The sequence below is a fragment of the Porites lutea genome, chromosome 11, assembly GCF_958299795.1.
Source record: "Porites lutea chromosome 11, jaPorLute2.1, whole genome shotgun sequence".
Taxonomy (NCBI): Eukaryota; Metazoa; Cnidaria; class Anthozoa; order Scleractinia; family Poritidae; genus Porites; species Porites lutea.
This window is the reverse complement of record NC_133211.1, coordinates 21,388,422-21,408,739: the sequence shown is the minus strand read 5'-3', so window position 1 is coordinate 21,408,739 and position 20,318 is coordinate 21,388,422. Positions and strand designations below refer to the sequence as shown.

The 20,318-nt window shown below is 39.3% G+C and overlaps 2 protein-coding genes across 3 annotated transcripts; one reads left to right on the top strand and one right to left on the bottom strand.

Annotated features, from left to right (window-relative positions):
- Positions 1–6,499: 6,499 nt before the first annotated feature.
- LOC140951861 (uncharacterized) lies at positions 6,500–16,707 on the top strand. Its single transcript, XM_073401225.1, has 6 exons — positions 6,500–7,056; positions 9,078–9,459; positions 9,979–10,281; positions 10,862–11,151; positions 12,799–13,038; positions 13,950–16,707. Exons 1-6 carry the CDS (start codon positions 6,529–6,531, stop codon positions 14,274–14,276), a joined length of 2,070 nt encoding a protein of 689 aa, XP_073257326.1. The 5' UTR covers positions 6,500–6,528; the 3' UTR covers positions 14,277–16,707.
- On the bottom strand, positions 16,536–19,887 carry LOC140951862 (transmembrane protein 14C-like). 2 transcript variants are annotated; one of them, XM_073401227.1, is made up of 4 exons: positions 19,772–19,887; positions 18,565–18,662; positions 17,608–17,695; positions 16,536–17,051 (listed from the first exon to the last, which is right to left on the bottom strand). In XM_073401227.1, exons 1-4 carry the CDS (start codon positions 19,870–19,872, stop codon positions 17,006–17,008), a joined length of 333 nt encoding a protein of 110 aa, XP_073257328.1. In that variant the 5' UTR covers positions 19,873–19,887; the 3' UTR covers positions 16,536–17,005. The 2 variants fall into 2 exon arrangements, with proteins under 2 accessions (XP_073257328.1, XP_073257327.1); XM_073401226.1 differs by having other exon boundaries at positions 18,565–18,666; positions 19,776–19,887.
- Between the last annotated feature and the right edge of the window lie 431 nt (positions 19,888–20,318).

Sequence of the window (20,318 nt, the reverse complement as noted above, 5' to 3'; positions counted from 1 at the left end):
ATGTTATTTCCTTGAAGACAAACTCCTTAGAAGTTCCACAAAGAAACTCCTTGTAGGTGGTATTAACATTCGAAACATTTCGACTAAGCCTTGGTCCAATCTCAATGAAGAAAGTATTCAACAATTCAGCAACTTCTGCTTGATTGCTCGATTTTAGTCCCTGATATTGTATTTCATTTATTATTGTTTTATTAGATTTGCGGGAAGTCAATTCATTGATGGTCTTCCAGGTCTTACGTTGATCACCGGCATAATTATTAAAAGAATTATTATAATAGGCCTTTTTAGCAGCCTTGATTTCCTGATTTACTTTATTTTTGACCTTCCGGAATCGATTCCAAGAGGACGCATCCTTAGTTTTAACAGCTTTTTCTCTGCTTGCTAGAATTGGCTTGCATTCTTCAAAAATTATTTAAACTTCGGCTCACCATAACCAATTTTTAGCCTGGTGTTGTAATGATGTTGTACAATTGTGGCAGAATACCACAGAAATTTTCACCAACCAGCTACGTTTTGGAATTATAAACCTTCGAAGTTTCACTTCAATAAATTCCCATTGCAGTATTCATGGTGAAAAGAATACCAACGCTAAAAAGATGAAGGGTCACATAGGACCGGTTATTTAAATGGAGTTTAACAAAACTGCGTTCTAAGCCATCTTCCGTTTGCTCAACGCTTTTATCTAATCCCCGTTTATCGTGAACAGTTTCACGACAGCATTAAGCGTAGACTATAAAAGCATTTCTCTTAAAATAACCCACTTAGCAAGAGATCTACATTGAAAAGATTTCTTAATTAACCGCGTACTTAGTTAGACTTTGTTTAGTCTTCACGGTTAGGTGCGTGAGACTTAATTAAGTTATAATACAGCGAATAACTGTATTGGGTAGAAGCGGAATCATTTGAAACTTGATGTTCATGATTCCTGTCGTTTTTGCCTCAGTGATTCATGATTCCTACAACAATTTTCCTCCAGATTCATGATTCACGAAGACTTCTGATCACCTATTGATTTAATGACGGGGGGGGGAGGGTACTTTGGGAATTTCTGGGTAGGGATGTGCTGCTGGGACCCTGGAACCCTTAACCTATACCAGAGCTAGTTCAGCTGAATTTTGCTACCCTATACTAAAGTAAACTCCCCAAATCCCCCTATCCTAGAGTAGCTGTTTCCCTTGTCTAGATAAAATCTTCAACCAACTGATCAGTTTCCTGAAAAATGATACCCTATTCTAGACCCAAACGCTCTGATTTATATACCCTATCCTAGAGTGAACTGCTTGAAAACCATACCCTTCACAGCGGCACATACCTATATAGCCCATATATGGCAGTACCCCCCCCCCGGGTTTAATGATTTTCTCAGGCAACTTAGTCTCGTTTTGCATATTATTTGGTGTTCAAACTTCTGCTTCATTCAGACTTGGTATCATCATTCGTTTTGTCTTGGCATGGAGTTTTTTGTAACAGAAAAATTGGAGAAACAAGCGGACTGTCAGCCCCGAATGCACGAATTAGATAGGGGTTCCGGGGGCATGTTCCCCGAAAAAATTTTTGAAAATTCCACTCTCGGAAACGCCATATCCTGCATTCCCTGGATCGAACGCAATTAATTCATACGTGTATTTTATTGAGCTTTTCTCAGAGTCTCGTTATTCATGATTCCCAAGCCGAAGTACAAAGATTCTTGATTCCCAAGTTTTCAAAGATTCATGATTCTTACATGTTTTGTAACTATGATTCATGATTCCGCTTTCACCCCCGAGTATCGATAAACGGGACTGGAAGGCGAATTTAACGTAGGCGACATTGTGAGGTCATGAATCTTCGTTCAAGAGCACCTCACATTCTCGTGACCACAGCAAAGAGTCTTTCATTGTTGCATTCTGTCAGTTCCAAGCTACTGAACACCCTTAAATAATTCGTTTTAATTTTGTCAGTTTACAGTACACATGTTATGTCTGTCCTCTAATAAATGATCATTGTTTTTCACTCTTTGACTGGATTGTTTTTGAAATTAGATATATATATATATTTTTTTTTTGGCGTTGTCTCGCTTCAGGTGGCTAACTAAAAGACCACATAAGTTCATTTTTATTACGCAAAAGCTAAACGCATCACTTATATTATTTCGCAATATTCATTTAAAATACAGTTTTATGGAAATCAAAACAATCTCTTGTTGTCACTATTATAGAAAACAAACTCATTAAATTATTTGCCAATAATATACGTGCTCAAGAATACTTAAGGAAGGTCACGCAATTGGCGAAAAATATAAAGGTCCTCGTCTTTCGTCGACATTTTGAGCACGCAGTCTGTCATTTGTCTGCCATAACACCACACGCACGTTGAGTTTCCGTATAACCTGGTAACATTTATTCATCGAAAAATCGATATACCATTAAATAAACGAGTTCTATTTTTCTCCTGTAAAGAAAGGCCGTAACACTGAGTCACGGTAGAAATGTTGCCAGTTATCCGGTGCACGAACTGACAAACAATTTCAACTTAGTCATTCAGTCAGCAGTACTATAAAGTTCCACACTTTTTGGCTGTAAACCCCAAGTTTAAAAACTGTTCACATCATTATCGTATTCCCGCGTTTCAAGCAAAAAGCCCGCTCTACAAAACGATGAAGTGGCCTTCAAAGACGCTCTCCCATGTCAGGCTAGCTTGTATCTCCACGAAAAAAGACATGTCTTCGCCCCAACAGAGAATTTTTATGCAGTAATTTTCGATAATTTCACCAATGTTAGCTGTTTCTTGTTAAGGTAAGGAATCTCTTCTATCCCTCTCCAAGCTGAAATCGTGAAAGGGTTTTCCTGTTAATCCCTTCAGATTTGGTTCGCCGCGTTGGCGATGGCCCGAGAAGTTTCTGCTATAAGAAGGTAGTCTTGTCTCTTTAGCCGGGTTTTCATGAAGCGTTTTTTCAAAACCGATTTCTTTCTTTGAACTACAATTTGCACTTCTTTGCCGCGTAGATGTAACAGAGGAACTTGATGAATATTGAGATGAGGTTACGGGTACCATATTAGGGGATGTCATCGTTCTGTGAATTCGTCGTTTAGGAGACTCGCAACGCTCACCTCGTTCGCCTCCCAGCTTAGTGTACGTCTTGGTCACGAATGGCGATTCTTCATTGATGCTTCCTTCAAAGGACAAAGTTCCGACCAATGGAAGCTTTCTTGATGTCTGTTTAGCCGGTGGAGCGCTCGTAGCTCTTCGTAAGCAAGCCTTGTCCCGTATAAAATGAATTTGTTCCTGCCGCCTAGCAAACACTTGGGAAGCTTTTTCCATTTCACGCAAGCGAATTGACCTATCCTTCTCTAGTTGTTGTAGTTCAAGGCTTAGTCTTGTCTGATGGACCGTGTTTCGTTTCAAGGCAGAATGTTCGTCCGCTGACGAGGCCATACTTGATAGATCAGAGCTGTCTTGAATTGAAAGCTGTGACTCGGATCTTCACTTACAATGACTATTATGACCTTCTGCACACAACGTAGTGACCTTGATTGTTCCGGAGTGGTGCCCTTTTAATGATAACATCTTAGCTTGCTAACAGCTGATTTTTAATGAACTACACCGAGATTAACAGCTTTCCGGTAAGTTAATAAAGCGAGAGACTTTTATGTTCTTTAGACCAAGTATATTTAAGATTGTAACAGAACAAAATTAACTGAATGTCTCAATTCTCGTTTTATACTGGGTTTCGATGGGTAAACGATGCTTTTTACTTAAAAAAAAAAAGAAAAAAAGATACAACTAACTTTAGCCGTGTCCACTGTCTCTTGTCGTTAACCTCAAGGTTCGAACAATGTAGGAATGTATACCCGGGCTTAGTTTTCGCTAATTTAACAAGTTGTCGTGATGAATTCGTTTACTTATGTTTATATAAATACATTAAATTCGATCTAGAAATTAAGTCGATTAAAAATTCGATGCGTAAAAAAAGTGCAACATCACGCAAAGTTTCAAGTCACGTACGTGGAATCATAAAGGCTTGCTCTAAGCTCTAATATGACGCAATGTCGCAATACTCGTTCTCATGTTCCTCTATCTCCAGCAGGCCATACTTCCTTTTGGCATCATGATCATGGGACAAAGGATCGACAAAGATGCAGCAACTTAACCTGAGATCAGGCTCTATTTTCGTTTCCCTGTGAAAATACAGGGGCACCCAACGAGATTATAGTTAAAAACCACTTAAACATAGCATTGTTAACCGTATTTTAGTATTTAAACGGTAGATATAGGAATACTTTTATCCCCTAAAATTTTTTCACCTGTTCGGATTTCCTAGCTGAAAGTCTAGTGATCCGAAAATCATGTAGGGATCAAAACTTACCTTTTCGAAAATTTCATCCAGAAAAAAGGTTCCCGTAAAAATTAAGTCTAGGTGACAATCCGTTAAAAATGGGCAATTATTCCATTTTTGAGTCTTTCGAAAATCGCAGGAGGGGCAGGCAAGCAAGAAATTTTACAACATATGTTCCGGAAATTCTAGATCTCAAAGCGTCTTCCGAACAGATATTTTCCGAAGATTGAAGTTGGGTGCCCCTAAAAATGACATTCCGGCGGGCAAGGCGAAATTTTAGAGAGAATGTTTGAGAACCGCTAAAATTGGGCCTGATCTCAGGTTAGCAGCAACTGAACTCTTTGGTCTAAAGTCGTGGTTCAGCTGTTTAACTGAATCTGTTTTTAAGTCAATGTCCCATTTAATTCTTCAAGATTTGCTCAGTTGTTGGGCAATAATAAAAGTGGGCAATATCTAACTGGATTTGCAAAACGTGGCTAGTGAACGGCTAGTGAAAATAGCAACCATTGGCGTAGCTTGCGTAGCAAGCGTTTCCGTTTGGTTTTTGCCTGCCTGCAGACGTCTCCTATTTCCTTTGTTGCACGCGGAAAAGAAAGGAAATAGGAGACGTCTGCACGCAGGCAATTTGGTTTCGGAGCGAAAAAAGACCGTGGAGAGGTATTACATATTTTCGGTTTTGACCGCTCGAGAAATGAAACGAGAACCAAAAAATGAAAGAGGGGGGAGGGGGAGGGGAACCAACCCCTAGTACTTGCGCCACTTTTCACGTGGTCTTTGACTCTGGTTCCTCATTCTTTGTTCCTAAACCGCACAGAAACGCTTGCTACGCAGGCTACCATTGGCGGTACGGGTTTGAGGCCAAAACATCAGCAAGTGATATTTGGGGTCTGGCAATTCCGGCAATCACTCCACCGAATGAGAAGGAGAGGTAGATAGAAAGAGCAAAAACAAGGGAAGTGAAAAATAAAAGCAAATTGTGTTCAGGATTATTTTTATTCAGTCTGATTTTGCGTGTAAAAGAGTGTATAAGAGTGTAAAAGCGCACAGATTGCTCACGATTGACGGAGTTTTATATTAGAGTCCGCGGATGTTAAAAGTGGCGGAGGTTGTTGGGAAAATAATGTATGTTGATTTGTTTCGTATTTTGTTGAATGGAATTGTACGGATTTTAAAGCGGAAACCTAAGGAAAACAAACTGTAAAAACAAAGAAAGTGGCCCGACGCACTCGCAGGTTTTTTTTTTTACCTTGGAGATCACTGTCGGGTTACAAGACCCCTCCACTGACCTTAATTAATGGGTAAAAATTCATCCCTACGAATTCTTGCTTGTCAACATGGTCAACTGTGTGCTGTATTAAATGAGCCTTACTTTTTCTGAACTAAACATTCGCATGACAGCACGGCTATGTTCACAGGCAATGCTGTTGTTAATATTATAAAATAAAGTCTAGAACGTCAATTTCTGAATACTTTGGCAACAAATAAGTTGTGCAGAGTACTGTTTTAGAGAAGTTATGCAACAATTTTATTGTTTCCACCACAGCGTGCGAGGAAACTGAACTGCTTATGCGTCTGATGCTAATTTCCTGTATTTTTTTTGTTGGGTAGTTTGTTGTCCGACGAGGCGACGGTAACGAGAACGTCCAAAAAGTCAACAATAGGTTGAATAAGCAAAACAACAACTTTGTACGTGCATCACACTTTTTTTGTACAGTTCGTTGCCGTTTTTGCACGACTACGAGGTGCAAATGCCTAATGTGATGTTTTGTGGAGGACGCAAACAAACGACAACGATTTTTTTTCTCCTCTGAACTTGATCATGGTTCTTAGGAATTCAAATCCAGGAGGGTTCGCCTACATTTGACAAAGTAAGTGGGTAGGAATAGTCGCGATAAAGATTGAAAGAACGCAAATTCGCTTTTTAAGCGAAGTTTTCGCTGCCCGTCGCGTCTTTGTGGCGATTGTGTCCTGCTTTTAAACTTTCGCAGGGCCTCTGACTTTCGGTAAAACTGAACTCTTTTTTCTTCTTTTAATACTATACTCTTTTATAAACGCTTCCGATCTACTATTCCAAACAACACCTCGCTTCTCCAACTTTTTTTTCACAACAAAAAGGGTCAAAATGTCCGCGCTTGACATCGCCAGACCTCCTTTCCGAGTTGCCGTTCATGACGTCATGGTGTCCAGGACTCCCACTACAAACAATAAACAAAATGGCTGCCAGCATAGAATGGATGAGCAAAGAAGAAGCTCTTACTATAATTTTCAATCGCTTTGATAAAGATTTTACCGGAGAACTGACAGCAGAACAATTGCAGGAGCTTCATGCTAGCATACGAGACGGAGGAATTAGCGCACCGCAAGTACAAGCAACTATAGAAGCCGTTTGTGCTGCGGAAACTTGTGACAGACAAGAACTTGTCGACGTTCTGAACGAAATGGACCGTAGATATTTTCTTGTTCGCGACTTACAGTGGGAGTTTGCTATGCTGGACAGGGAGAAGAAAGGAACCATAAATGAAAAGGAAGCGAGGTTTCTTTGTCAGGCGGTTCATGACGACTTCTTTTCGCATCGCCGATGGCTGAAATTCCTCCGTAGCAGGGCTGCCCCAGGTTCGGGGATTAGTTTTGCGGAGATTGAAGTACTACTATGTGATATACCAACCATGGATTGGCTTGACGAGGAAAGACAAGATGAAGACAAAGAGAAGGAAGGAGCCCTCAGACGAAAGCAGGAGAAGGTAAGCTTTGAAAAAAAAAAATTATATATCAGGTATTTAAAGACGTGAGGTGAGTGTGTCCTGATGAGCAGGGTGAGGTAAATCTATGAGAAAGTACCGCCAAAGTGGACTTAAAGAAGCCCTGCCAGTGGGGGGTCCCATGTCGCTCGTCTGAATTTTAAAACGCCTCATGTTGGTGTTTATAAATGCTTCGATGTTGCTGTAAGAAATTGAACGAAAATTCTTTTTCCATGTTGGAATTTAAAAAATGGGGCAAAGCCATGCGTTGTAAAGAAACCATTACGGTTCTGCAATTTCTCAGTTAAGATTTTGGGTATCGACACCTATACATTGCCATTCACAATTAAGTGACCCACATTCAACGTTTTAAGACTAACTGACCTGATAAATCGTGAAGACACAGTTAACGGTCGTCTACTCTGCGAGAGCGGCTGGAAGGTCGGTGGTTAGGTTACCTGGTCCCTGGTCTCTGCACTATCGTTACCATCATGTTGCTTACATTAAATGAGAAACTTAAATCTGGATCAGATTGTCTCTCTTCACCCAAGTGTATAGTGAGTACAATGATCATACGACTGGCTGGAGATTGAAAGCCTTGCAATGTTTTAACATCCTGTTCATGGAGATGTAGCATGACGGACAACCTCGTTTTCAGGTCTCCCAGGAATTGTGGGGGTTGCTTAAGTGAAGTGTAATGCAATGCGTACTCAGGAGGGTCCACTGGAGCTCACTGACAAGAGACGTTCTCTGAAGCGCATGGCAAAATGACAAGAATTACTTCTTCTTGGCATTCAGACTGGTGATAAATTAGCCAAACCACCATTCTTTGTTGCTTATTCTCTTATTCTTATTCTCTTGCCGTCACTGTCGCAGTTTGGCCAAGGGAGGTTGTTTCTTGTTGCCATTTCATTTTTTGCTCTGTCGCTACTTTTTAGGTCATGTTGTTTGTCGGAATTTACTCAGGCAGGGCTTCATTAAAGTATAAATCTATCTTTCACATTTTTATTATTAAAGGGTTTGACAGTTTTTTTTTTTTGAGGGAGGGGGGTGGGTTTGGTAACAGTTGTATAGGTCAATTTTGAATTATCAAAATTCATACTTGGCTTCCTGCCTAAAGGGCAATAGAACAGAAATTTAATTCTGGTATTGTAATGTGATTTTTTCATATCCCTTAACCTCTGAGCCAAGTGTGAATTTTAATATTGGAAACTGGCCTATTTCTAGTAACATCAGCTGGATCCGCATGCACTCCTTTGGGGCCTAATTTTTATCGGAAATTAATCACTGGACAGTATGAAGATGAGAATTTCCAGTTCACAGTTAGTCTATAAGGATATGCAAGAAAGTTTTGGTGCCCGGTCATGTTCTAGTATAAGTCAAGATTTCAAGAATCCTAACATTACCCCAACCTCCCCCCCCCCCCCCCCCCCCCTACACACACACACTCAAAAAATGCAAAGAGAACCTCCCTCTCCATTACTGGGTATCAGACCTGAAATTTTACTAGTCTTTCAATGAATACTTGTGTTGAAACTGAGGATTATTGTCACTGAAGAATGAATTTCAGCAGAAATTAATGTGTAAAGCCCAGAGAGAGTGAAAATGATGAGAAGAGTGATTTTCTGTTCACTTGAAATTATTGTGTACAAATAAACATCAAAGAATAAAAAGTTGTGTAAGAATTTCATTTATTTACTATTGAACAGACTTCGCGAGGAGAGATGGCTGTATTCACAGGCTATATTTCAATGTGTAGGGAAGTTGAATACAGTTGCTATAATGTTATTATTGGATTGATAAAGATAATTATAGTTTAACCTCCTTTTTGTTAACGTCAAAGCAACAGGTTCAATTGTTTGTGTTAGAGAGGTGTTGGTATGCGCAAAGTTTTGTACCTTCAGAACAAACAGGAATGAATTATTGTGAGTAATGGAAAGGTGTCTGTACATGTATTGTAGAGGTGTCACCAAGGAGAGGTATATTATTTTGCATTAATATACAATCTTGATCAATTTTCAAAGGAAAGAGCAGAAGAAGAGGCAAAGAAAGCCGCTGAGAACAAAGCTAGGTTGGAGAAGGAAGCAGCAAGGAGAAGAGAGGAGTCATTAAGAAAAAAGGCTGAAGCTGAGGCTACTAAAAGAAAGGCAGAGCAAGAAGAACTGGAGAGGAAGGCCAGAGCTGAGGAGGAAGAGAGGGAACGTAAGAAGTATGAGGAAGACATGAGGAAGCTTTCTGAGGAAGAAGCCAAACTCAAAGAAGAGGAAGAGAGACTGAGGGACGAAGAAGCGAAGAGACTGGAGGAAGAAGATAAGAAGAGACGGGAGCAAGAAGAAGCAGCTAAAAAGTGGAAAAAAGAAGAGTTACTGAGACAGCAGGAGCTTGAGCGAGAGAAGGAGGAAAGGGGTAAAGTATAATTATTCAAAAACTAGTTTTACCAAATTTTATGTTTCATTTCAGGCATTTTCCAAAAATATCAAGTGGATAATGCTGGATTTTGCACTTTCAGACAGTATTCTATTATTCTGTGTGTATTATTGTGTTTTAAGGGGGCCATCCACTGGATTTTCCTCTGCTATTTGGATGATCCCAACTCGCTCCTTATCTAGTGACTACATTTTTTATTCTTCACTTTTGTAAATGTCCTTATTTGTCTCTTTTTCTTTATGTATCTGAATCACGTGTAAACGGAGCTGAGTGAAATAAGTCTTCTTGTCTTGTCTTCTTGACTCTCAAGAGCTGAGAAGTGGCCACTAGAAGAGTTGGGGGAGGGTGTTTGAGAGTGGGAATGGCTCCTACATGTATATCCTAGTTAGTTACTGGCATATATTTATACTGTAAGCTACCTGTTGAAGAATCCTGCTAAGCCCCTTTGTAGTGAGATTCTACCATTTAAAATGTTGTCTTTGTTCATTCATATATTAGAAAGACAAGAAAAGGAGCAAAGAGAAAGAGAAGAGGCCATGGAGGCTGAAGATCTTGCCGAAGAAGCTGAGGAAGCTGAGCGAGCAGCAGCAGAGGCGGCTCGATTAGCAGCTGAAGCAGCCAAGAAAGCTACTGACGAGGCTGCTCGCAAGGCTGCAGAGGAAGCAGAAAAGAAAGCCCTTGCTGAAGCCATGGCAAACAAAGAGAAGAGACTGCGAGCAAATTTGAAAGGAGCAACCAAGTCAAGGAAAGTTGAGAGGATTGAAGGAGCAGTCAAGGAAGCCAAGAGTGCTAAGATGCCAGGTAACTGCTGGGCATTTGACTCAAAATCTTTGTATGCTTTTGTGTAGTTTATTGTATTATTTTCTATGCAGTGAATGGCACACTGCAGTGTACATGAAAATCATATGTATCAAAACTTAATTCATAAATGTGATATTATTATTATTATTATTATTATTATTATTATTATTATTATTATTATTATTATTATTATTAATATTATACAATGCACACTTTGCTGGGATCATGCATGTGTAATGCAAACCCAGCTTATGACCATGTTAGTTAATTACCGGTAATGGTGAAAACGTTACTTGTGGAATTAACTTAGTGGTAGTCAGTTTTCAATTATTAACAGTGTTTCACTGTACATATGATGTAACTCGTTGGTTCAAACCATCCTGTTGATGAAGTGACAGATAAATGCTAACACTGAGTTTTTTTGGCCATAATAATACAACTTAACTCTTCACAAACATGTAACACTCAACTCCCCTTTGCACGAGGTTGTTGATTATTCATGCAGGGTCAGAATGACACTAAAATGAAATCTAAACCAGAGGCAGAGGCACACATTTACAACTCATTTTTTCTTTTGCAGGTTTGAAGAATGATATAGATGAGGCAGAGAAAACTCTTAGAAATGTCCAAGCAGGCGAGGCTCTCAGGGGTGCAATAAGACGCCGTCACTTAGGTGACTTGGAAAAGTCAATGGCGCACATCCGCAAAAATGGGTGGGAAAAAGACTGGGGAATTGAACTTAAGGAAGGAGAGAAGCTGGCAACCAGGTTACGCCGTCTTGAGAAATTGAAAGCTGAAATCATGGAACTCAAACAAAGTGTCATTTCTGAGATCAGGAGTTATTCAAATCCTCCTCCTGCAGTTCATAAGGTTGGTGTTTGGTGAAATAAAACGTGCAGTATATCATGAAAAGAAAAAGATCTTTCTGAGGAGGCAGGGTGGCCAAGGGGATAGAGCCTTGGAATTGTAACCCAGGGGCTCCATATTTAATTCTTGCCATGACTGCTAGCTGGATTTGTTTTTGGTAGACCAAAGTTCAAATCCTGGATCACGCTTGTAAAATAGCTATCTGGTTTGCCTCTGGCCAGTTGGGATTCTTAACCTTGTGGGCAACAAATGTGAAAACTACTAGTTTATGCACCAGTCATTTGAAACCCTCGGTCTTAACCTCCCCCCTCCCCCCCCTTGGGCATGACTAGGGCATTCACTTTTTATGCAAGTGAAAGCAAGTAAATACTCCGCTCCCCAGGGCCAAAGTGACTGGTGAACTGCCCCGCCTCCATATATTCCACACACATGGTACTCCCTTTTTTAAAACTGTCTACTAATCTTATTATTGCCTAGGGTAACTTGGAATTATGAATAACATGACGATAACCGTGAACAAACACGTTTATTTTGGAGCAGCTATTGCAACATATGCAAACCCTTGATGGAAAAGAAAAATGACGACTATTTAAAGACACTACAACTTGAAGTCCCAAAATCCGAGATAAGAAAAAATTACAAATAATGTTTTACGTTCTTCTGGAATTTTTATTGTGGAATGACTCAATCATTACAAGTGTCTTCCTTGTCATTTCCACGATACAACTACACCATAAATTATTAAATAAAATAAATTATTATTGGGCCACTTATACCGGGGAAAATAAGACGTGTCTTGTGAACTTCTCATATAAATGGCAACAGAAAATGTGTTAGTGTCTTAAATCAGACACAACTCAGCCAAGACACTCCTTATGTGCTCGTAAAAATGGTACAGTTTTTGTTGACAGCCGCGTCAAAAGACACATTTCTTAGCTGCAGGAACTGATGAAAATGTTTGCAAAGTTACTGTGCAGTGTGAAAATGAAAACACTGACTATAGATCGACTGCCCCACTTATTCCTCTGTCAGATGAAGACCTTGATTTCTAGAGTATCCCCTTCCTACCAGTGAGCAAAAATTATGTGATTATGAAGTGAATTGCCCCGCATCACCCCAGTCATCCCTGAGGGGGTGGGGGGGGGGGATCTGGAGATTTCAAATGACCGGTACATTACTGAGTAATAGTGTCACCAATATAAGGTCAGTTTTTCTTATTGATTGATTTAAAAAGCTATCAGGATGATGTAGTGTAGAAATTAAGGCTTTGATTCTGAAAAGGATAATGAAGTCCTTTGAATCTCCTTTCAGTGTGGATTAAGCGGATTATCGATCTGGATACATAAGTTTCAGAAAAATTTGAAATGGAGAAAGTTGCCTTAGGAGGACTTTGAAGATGAAAATATTTTAATGATGCCACTTAAATGCAGTTTGCAAACTATTAAAAGCACTCTTGAGTTTGTTTTGGGAAAAGGTCATTGTTTGGTTCTCTGAGATGAACAGATGGTGTAAGATGGGATAGACTGCCTACAGTGATTAAATGAAAATCTGCTCAGTATGTATAACTTAGTACGTAATCACGTAAGATTTCTTGTCTTCACTTACCCATTTTTCTAAATCAATACAATTTTGTTATGTTTACTCTGGTAGGTTATGATTGCAACATACTTGCTTCTAAATTACCCTGAGAAGGATTTATTAAACTGGAGGAACATGCAAGCACTGCTTGGGAAGACAGGCAAAGATGGATTGAAAAGACAAGTGACATCTCTGGATCCACTGCATGTCGACATGGCAAAAGCTGATTTTGCCTTTGACAAGTACCTCAAGGAAACAGACTTGGAAACCATCAGAGATGTCAGTGCTGGAGCAGCTACTTTCTATGTCTGGGTAAGTAGATGGAAAATATGTTTTATTGCCCTTTTCCTTGAGAATGGCTACCACTCTCCTGCAGTCAAGAGGTTATGTAACAGGACAGTTTTTTAAATCCCATTATTGGGTATCTTGTCCACAGGGGCACCCAACAATGGTTTCCTCCCAAGTACAGTGAAATCACTGTAAAGGCTATTCAGAGTTACTACATTTAGATCTCTAGAAATGCATTCTAAGCAGCGCTATGAAATTTGTCATCCTAGGAGAAACTTGAGTCTTTTCGAAATTACGAGGGATTCGGGATTTTTTCCCGAAAATTTTAGATGTAATTTAACATTTATGAAGGAGAGAATTTTTCTGATTCTTCTTTCCATCGCATTTTTAATTCCTAAAATTTTAGGTTTCCTTTTTTCTACGAAAAATAACCTAATCTGGTGAGTGAAATGTGAAAAATTAGATGCCAGAAAATCTTAGGGAATTCATTCGATGAGCTTCGATGGAACAGTCATCTAGATGTTTTTAGCCGTCCTCAAGAAATAGAAAATTCTAGGCAATATCTGCTTGTCTGAACATATATTTTACAGAAAACAATCGTTGGGTGCCCCTGTGTCTATTTTTTGTTATTTTTCAAGGGTGAAGTTATTATGAAACCGTTACTTAAAATCTGACTTTAAGCTGAGGTGGTGCTTTCATATACATGTGGATTTCATTCATAAATTTAGTCTCAAAATTTAAATAAGATATTGCACTAATGCAAAAGACAACAGAAACCAGACAGGCAAACAGTTAAAGGCCTCCATTGATAACCTTCATGGATCACTGGTTTTAAACAAAGTTAAAGCTTCTTAAAGTTCTTTTTAATGAGTGCAAGAAAAGTTACTATTATGCTGCCTTTTTGGTTACAATATGAGCATGTGTTATTTTTCAAGGCTACTAACATGATAGAGGAAGTCCATGCTGTTGCTGAGCAGAAAGAAAAATTACTGGAGGAGGAAAAGAAAAGAAAAGAAGAGGAAGCCGAAGAAGCCAGGAAAGCAGCAGAGAGGAAGAAAGCTCGTGCAGCTTCAAAGAAACCTACAGTCACGAAGAGGACATCAGGAACACCAGGAGGAAGGAGTTCATCTGATCAGGGGCGCAAGACTTCTGAAACACGGGGACGAAGTGAGTCAAGGGGAAGAGAAAGTGTTACCAAGTCTCCAGCCAGGCCAGGCATGGCACGTAGGACAAACAGCAAATCTCCAGCAGCTCGTTCTTAGGAAGTTACAGTAGCACTTGCACAAAGCTTAATTTATAGTTCTACCATTCAACTAGCAAGGTTAAGACCACTATGGGACAAATAAGAAGCTGAAGTAAGAGTAAGTGCTACCCTTAATAAATACTGTGTCCCTTCCCTGCTGTCACTTTCTTTTAGAAAGTGACTTTGTGAATAAAAAGGAATTTGTTTGTATGGCTTTGTAACTGACCAACATCAATTTCCTCCTAACATTATATCATTGCATAATCAAGAGAGATTATGGGAATTAATGAAATGCTCACCTGAGGGAAAATGCTTTGATCTTTTATCAAATTCTCTCAGCCACTTCTTTAAAGAAATTTGTGGACATCAGTCTGGAAAATGAATTTCTGTAGGTGCAGATATGATTGGGGCTTAAAGGGTAAATTCAGGCTTGGATCCACCCTGGTTTCCACCGTTTTACGAAAATCAGTCAAATTTTTCATAAATAAATATATCTTTAATGAAAAAAAAAACACTTTCCAAGTTAAAATATAGCCAATATCCTGTCTGAATGTCTTAGAAACCTTGGAAAGGTGACTTTAGGGAATTAAAATACAAAAAATTTCCCAGGGAAGAATGCCCCTGGACCCCAATAGAAACTTTTGCCCTTGGCACTCGTTTAGGAAATTGGTCAGTTTTTTATCCCAGATCTGCACCTGTAACTAATGTGCACAACCCCAAAGTAGTGCTGTCCTCGTAGGTAAAAGGTTTATCTAAGCTGCTGCCCATGTGCTGTTTTCAGTAAACTTGATGGTCTTTGTTTGAACAAACACCAGACACTGACACAAAATATGGGTCAAGCCAGTAAAAGCTTGGTGATGTATTTGCTCAAATATTAATTCGTTCTGCATTTGGCAAAAATTGTGTCTCTTAAATGCCTTATAAACAGCCCACTTGCTTGTAATATTAAAACTTACTGTATAATGTAAATAAAATTGTATCAGTTAAATTATTTTTTTACTTTTTATAGTTAAAAGATTAGTTCTACCAGTTAATGGTATTTTTGTCTTCATGTATGACAAAGAAATAGTCTTGTATATTTTTGATGAGGCCTTCTTTATGAGTATGCCTGTGCACTGTATTGGAGGGGTTACCTGGAATATAGCCTCAGTCAGATTCTGTTCAAATGCTAGATTCTCTTTCCTTGCTAAAATATTGTAAATATTGAGAAACAGAGAATATCATGTTAGATCAGAAGTCACTTGGGGCTTTTTCACACCATTTTTATGCAAAGTTTATTTTCAACATAATTTATCTAAGCTCCCAAAATAATGGTGAACCTTGTTTTGTGGTGTCACAACAGACAGGCCACAAGAAGCAAGAAAAAGAATCAAGAGGCCACGTTAAAATAATACACGAAAGAGTGGTCAGGGCAGGAAAAAGCCCAGGGCAAGTCAATTTTGATGTTGGGCAAGTTAAAATAGAAATTTGGTGGCCCAATGGGCAAGTGAAATTAGCCTTAGTGGTCCTGTGAGTCTGTTTGAAAGTTTCAGCTTGGTGGATGATAATAATTTCCAGACAAACTATTTCAAAACTGAACAGTGCCAGATGAGTGACACAATTAGTTGAAAGCATTAATCAATTTAAAATCCAAGTGCACATTTGCTCACTCATGTTGCTGCTCTGATCACCATATTGGTCAAATCCAGTAGTTACCCTGTATCTTATACACTTTGTTATAATCCATCAGTTTTTATAGACATTACCTGAGAACTACAGCAAGTAATAGGGAGCTTTAGCATCGACAACGGCGATGGCAGTGAAAACATCACTTCTAAAATGAATTCGCCTTTTTTCAAACCTTGTCGTGTTTATTCCAACTTGCTGAAAATGTCAAATGTTGGTGAATTTCCCTGGAGTTGAGCTCTTGGGGACCCCACTCAAGTTAAGAACAAGAAAGAAAAAATTATTCATCGTCACTTGTTTACGTCCTCCATAAAATGTGAAATTAGGTAGTTTCATGTCGTAGTCATGCAGTGATGGCAAAGAAATGTACAAAAAAGCATGATGCACATGTCAAGTTGTCGTTTTGCTTCATAAACCTATTGCTTTTTTGACGTTCTCGTATCGCCACTGCTAAAGCTCCTTAATATTTAAGTGGTGGCAAGTATAAAATGACATTTACTTGTCCACTCAAATTTTTTTCCTGCTCTGGTGGTTCTACTAATATCCATACACCACCAAGCTGGTTTTAAACACTCAGCTGCTTTCTAACAACAACAACAACAACAACAACAACAACGGCAATAAAAACATTTATTGGCTACAAAACACACAGGATTTTATTTGTATGACAGGTGTGAGTTAGCTTCCTTGAAACTTTGTGCCTCAAAGGACATTTTAGTCAGTGTAATGATACAAGTCAATGTACTAAACATCTCTGGCCAATAAAGAGTTGCATACACACTGTATTCAGCTGTTGCATTTTAGACCTCACTACTGAAAAATAATGTAAAGAAGAAGGTACTAAACATGTACAAACGAAATGGTTCTCTATGCACATATATGAAGGAAATTTACTGTATGAGGTTACAAAGTATTATTCTTGCTGAATTTCCAGCCGTTTAATGAGTCATGGTACATGTACAGTGCATGTATACAAATGGAAAACCTGCTAGCTGATGTGAAACCAAACCACTCTGTCTTTTAAAATGCTAGATCCTAGATTATTACTTTGTGACTACTAACAGTAAATCCAGTCATCAGCTTCTATTCATTCATCAGTCGGTAGGACATACGCACAGCTTGGGCAACACTAAAATCAACAAGAATAATATATGGCAGTGGTCAATACTACTGTAACCATCCCAGTAGTCAACTGGCGACTACCAGAGTTGAGCGTGGTAGGGCAGGGCTCAATTCCCAGCTGAAACAACACTCAGGGAGTTAAAGTAACTGAAAAGGAAATGCTGTCTTTGTTTCACATCTGCATAAATGGTTAGACTTTGACTAGTCTCCTTGCAAAAAATCATAGCCTCCATCTCACAGCACTCTCTCTGATCTAACTCTTACATGTATGCGATGAAAAAGGAACCACTTGGGAAAAAAACAATCTCTGGGAATGGTCACACACAGATGGGACCAAAGGTCTGGACAATGAGAATGAGATTCAGTTAGCTCGAAATTCCAAAGTCACAAATGATTTTGTACTTTTTGTTAAATCTCAAGGTTGCTGTTGTCTATCTCCAGGCAACAATTAAATTGGCATCCAGTTCTTTACATTGGCGTTAACATGTCAATGTGGTGAAAGTGCTCTAAAGTAAATTTTCCATACAGTCAGTAGAGTTAATAAGCTTGAGTGTTACAAGTACCTTAACCCAGCCACTAGTCCTGCTGGCATAAATTTGCCTGTTTTCATGAATCTAGTTCCCATCACTCCAGACAACACCAATGATGTCACTGTAATGAAAAAACAGTAACAATAATCAGAAAGAGATGGTACAGTAAATTAATGGTAAACCAAATTGTGCCTCAGATAAAGCAAACAAGCAAGAGGTCAATAGGGCTGGATACCTATAGCCTAATTCTCATTCAGAACGTCTCTGGAATTTGAATTTCTTCATCAAAAAGGTCAATGCAAAATGCTGATTGGCAGAGATGACATTATTAGTATTGACATCATTACCCTTGGCACGTGTTTTTCAATGTTTGTTTACATTTATGCTCATTTCCGCATTGCGCTGATTGGCAGACTGACAGCTCACTTGACAGGGAGTCACAGGGGAATTGGAGGTGGAATTCAAATTCCAGTGACGTAGTTGCAAGCTCTCCTTCCTTGTCCCACCAAACCTCAGAGCGCCCTGGAGAGCTTGCTCGCAAGCTATGCGATAACAGCATTAACTGACACATTTTGAAAAATATATTAATTATTTAAAGAAACTGAAACCAATGAGGGAAAAGAAAAGTCAATGTGAGTGATCAACTTTCTCTGAATTTAGTAGGGAAAGTCACTGTTCGACCGAACTCCTGAGAACGTCTTTGGACATCTTCGGATATTATTGGACCCCTAAGAAAATCCCTGGCACTCTGAGGATAAAAATGCCGTGCCTATTAATTTAAAAAAGTTGGCAAGTATAAAGTTGTGCTTCTCCTGTACTTGTGCCTTTAATTCTTCAATATCAATGCTTAAAAAAGGGCAACATTGTCACTACCTTTATTGAGACAGTGTACGTAATCTGCTAAAGCAACACACTCAAAAATAAATCAGAGAAACTTGTGCATTTTTCTATCAATTTTTTTATTAATTTGTAGTAACCAGAGTGACCTACCCAGCATAACCCAAAGGTTCCTTGGGTGTGCTGAAGTCTGGTGAGCAGCAGCTGCAGAAATTCCCCCAAATGTCAGTCCAGCAGCGAGTGATGGTATACTGCCTGGAATTCAAACAATCAGTTTTGTCAGTACTGCCCTCAATATTACTATATTATCGCTGAATCAAATAATCAGTTAACTCTAAATCTGCTGCGACATCATGCAAAATAGCGAACAAAAAAAAAAAACAATGAAAAACTCAGACCTACAAAACTCAGACCCCCCCCCCCAAAAACGTCACTCAAAAAGAGAACTTGCGTTCTTTAAAACTTCATCATGATTATTTCAACTGTCTCACTTTGTCAAAATATATAGGCAAACTCATAAAAACCATATCCAAGTTCAGAAAGAGAAAGAAAAATGCGTCATTTGCTTATTCTAGTCAGATTTTCCTGTGGGGTCTGAGTTTTCTGGGTCTGAGTTTTCCAGATTTGAGGGTGTCCGGGTTTTTGGGTCTGAGGTCTGAGTATTCTAGACCCCCGAACGAAGTAACCAGATACCGCAGGTGGTTCTTTGGTACATGTGCAGGGCTGTCAGCTCTCCCAGATAATCCAGGAGACTCCAGATTTTAAACCGTTTCTCCTGATCTCCAGATTAGAGTCTGAAATCTTCCGGATAATTGCCGAAGTTTGCCATTTCTTGTAGACTGGACTCTCTGACAATGAAATTTCAAATATTTTACGTTGTTTGAGCTATATTTCTGTTAACATTGAACGTTTCCTCACAAACTCTGGTATGCCATTGTAATATAAGCAATAATGTGATTGGTGGGAAGTAAACCAATTAGGTCAAATGTTACAATTAAAACAACATCTTTTTCGCGCCTTTTTTTTCCCAAAAAATGACGTCATGTGGCCTCCATTATTACGTCATCTATCACCCACTCCCCATCAATAGACGTGGGGGGTTGACAGCCCTGCACGTGAATGTAGACAAAAGTGAAAAGTTCAGGACGTACATAGAAAATTCGTTCTGTCTCAAGTGATAATCTTTCCAAAAATTTTGTTTTTCGGTTACGTAACTTAAATCATTCGTAAGCGAACACGTACTGCACGAGGCCACACCAAAAGTATTGACAAAGCACGCACGCTCTATCATTGTATTTCTGTAGCATCACTGTCAAATTAAAAGCATTGGCCAGGGTGTGAAGAATCACTTCCCTCATACCTACCGGCTTTCATGTAACCAATAACACCACCAAGCGCTACTATCACGGAGAACCCATAAGAGAGAAGATCAGGGGACGCCATCTTGCTTTCCACCGTCATGATTACCGGGAAGACCTGGAGACGAATGAAAGTCATTTCCCTGGGGGACTCGCTGGGGAGCTCGCTTGGGAGGGGGCAACATAACGTAGGGGGCTGTGAATAACAGGAAACTTCATCACTGATGTAGGGATCCGGATGATTTTCGGGAGCTCTGCTAAACAGTCAACAAATTAAATTGTTGGTGCTGAAAAATATTTTTTGTAATAGTAGTAAATGTTTTGGATTCTGGGGGATACTCTTTGTTATAAGGGCTTATACAGGGGGAGGATTTGCCTAAAGGGGTAGGAAATATAAATGGCTAAGAAAACCATCAATCTTGTACACATAATGTCCCAACAGAAGAATCTCCACTCTGTCATTTACTCCTAGCCTGCGTAGCAGATGTCTTTTTTTAGGGCGAAGGGAGAAATCTTCGAGGACGCGCAGGCTAATTTACTACTAAAAAA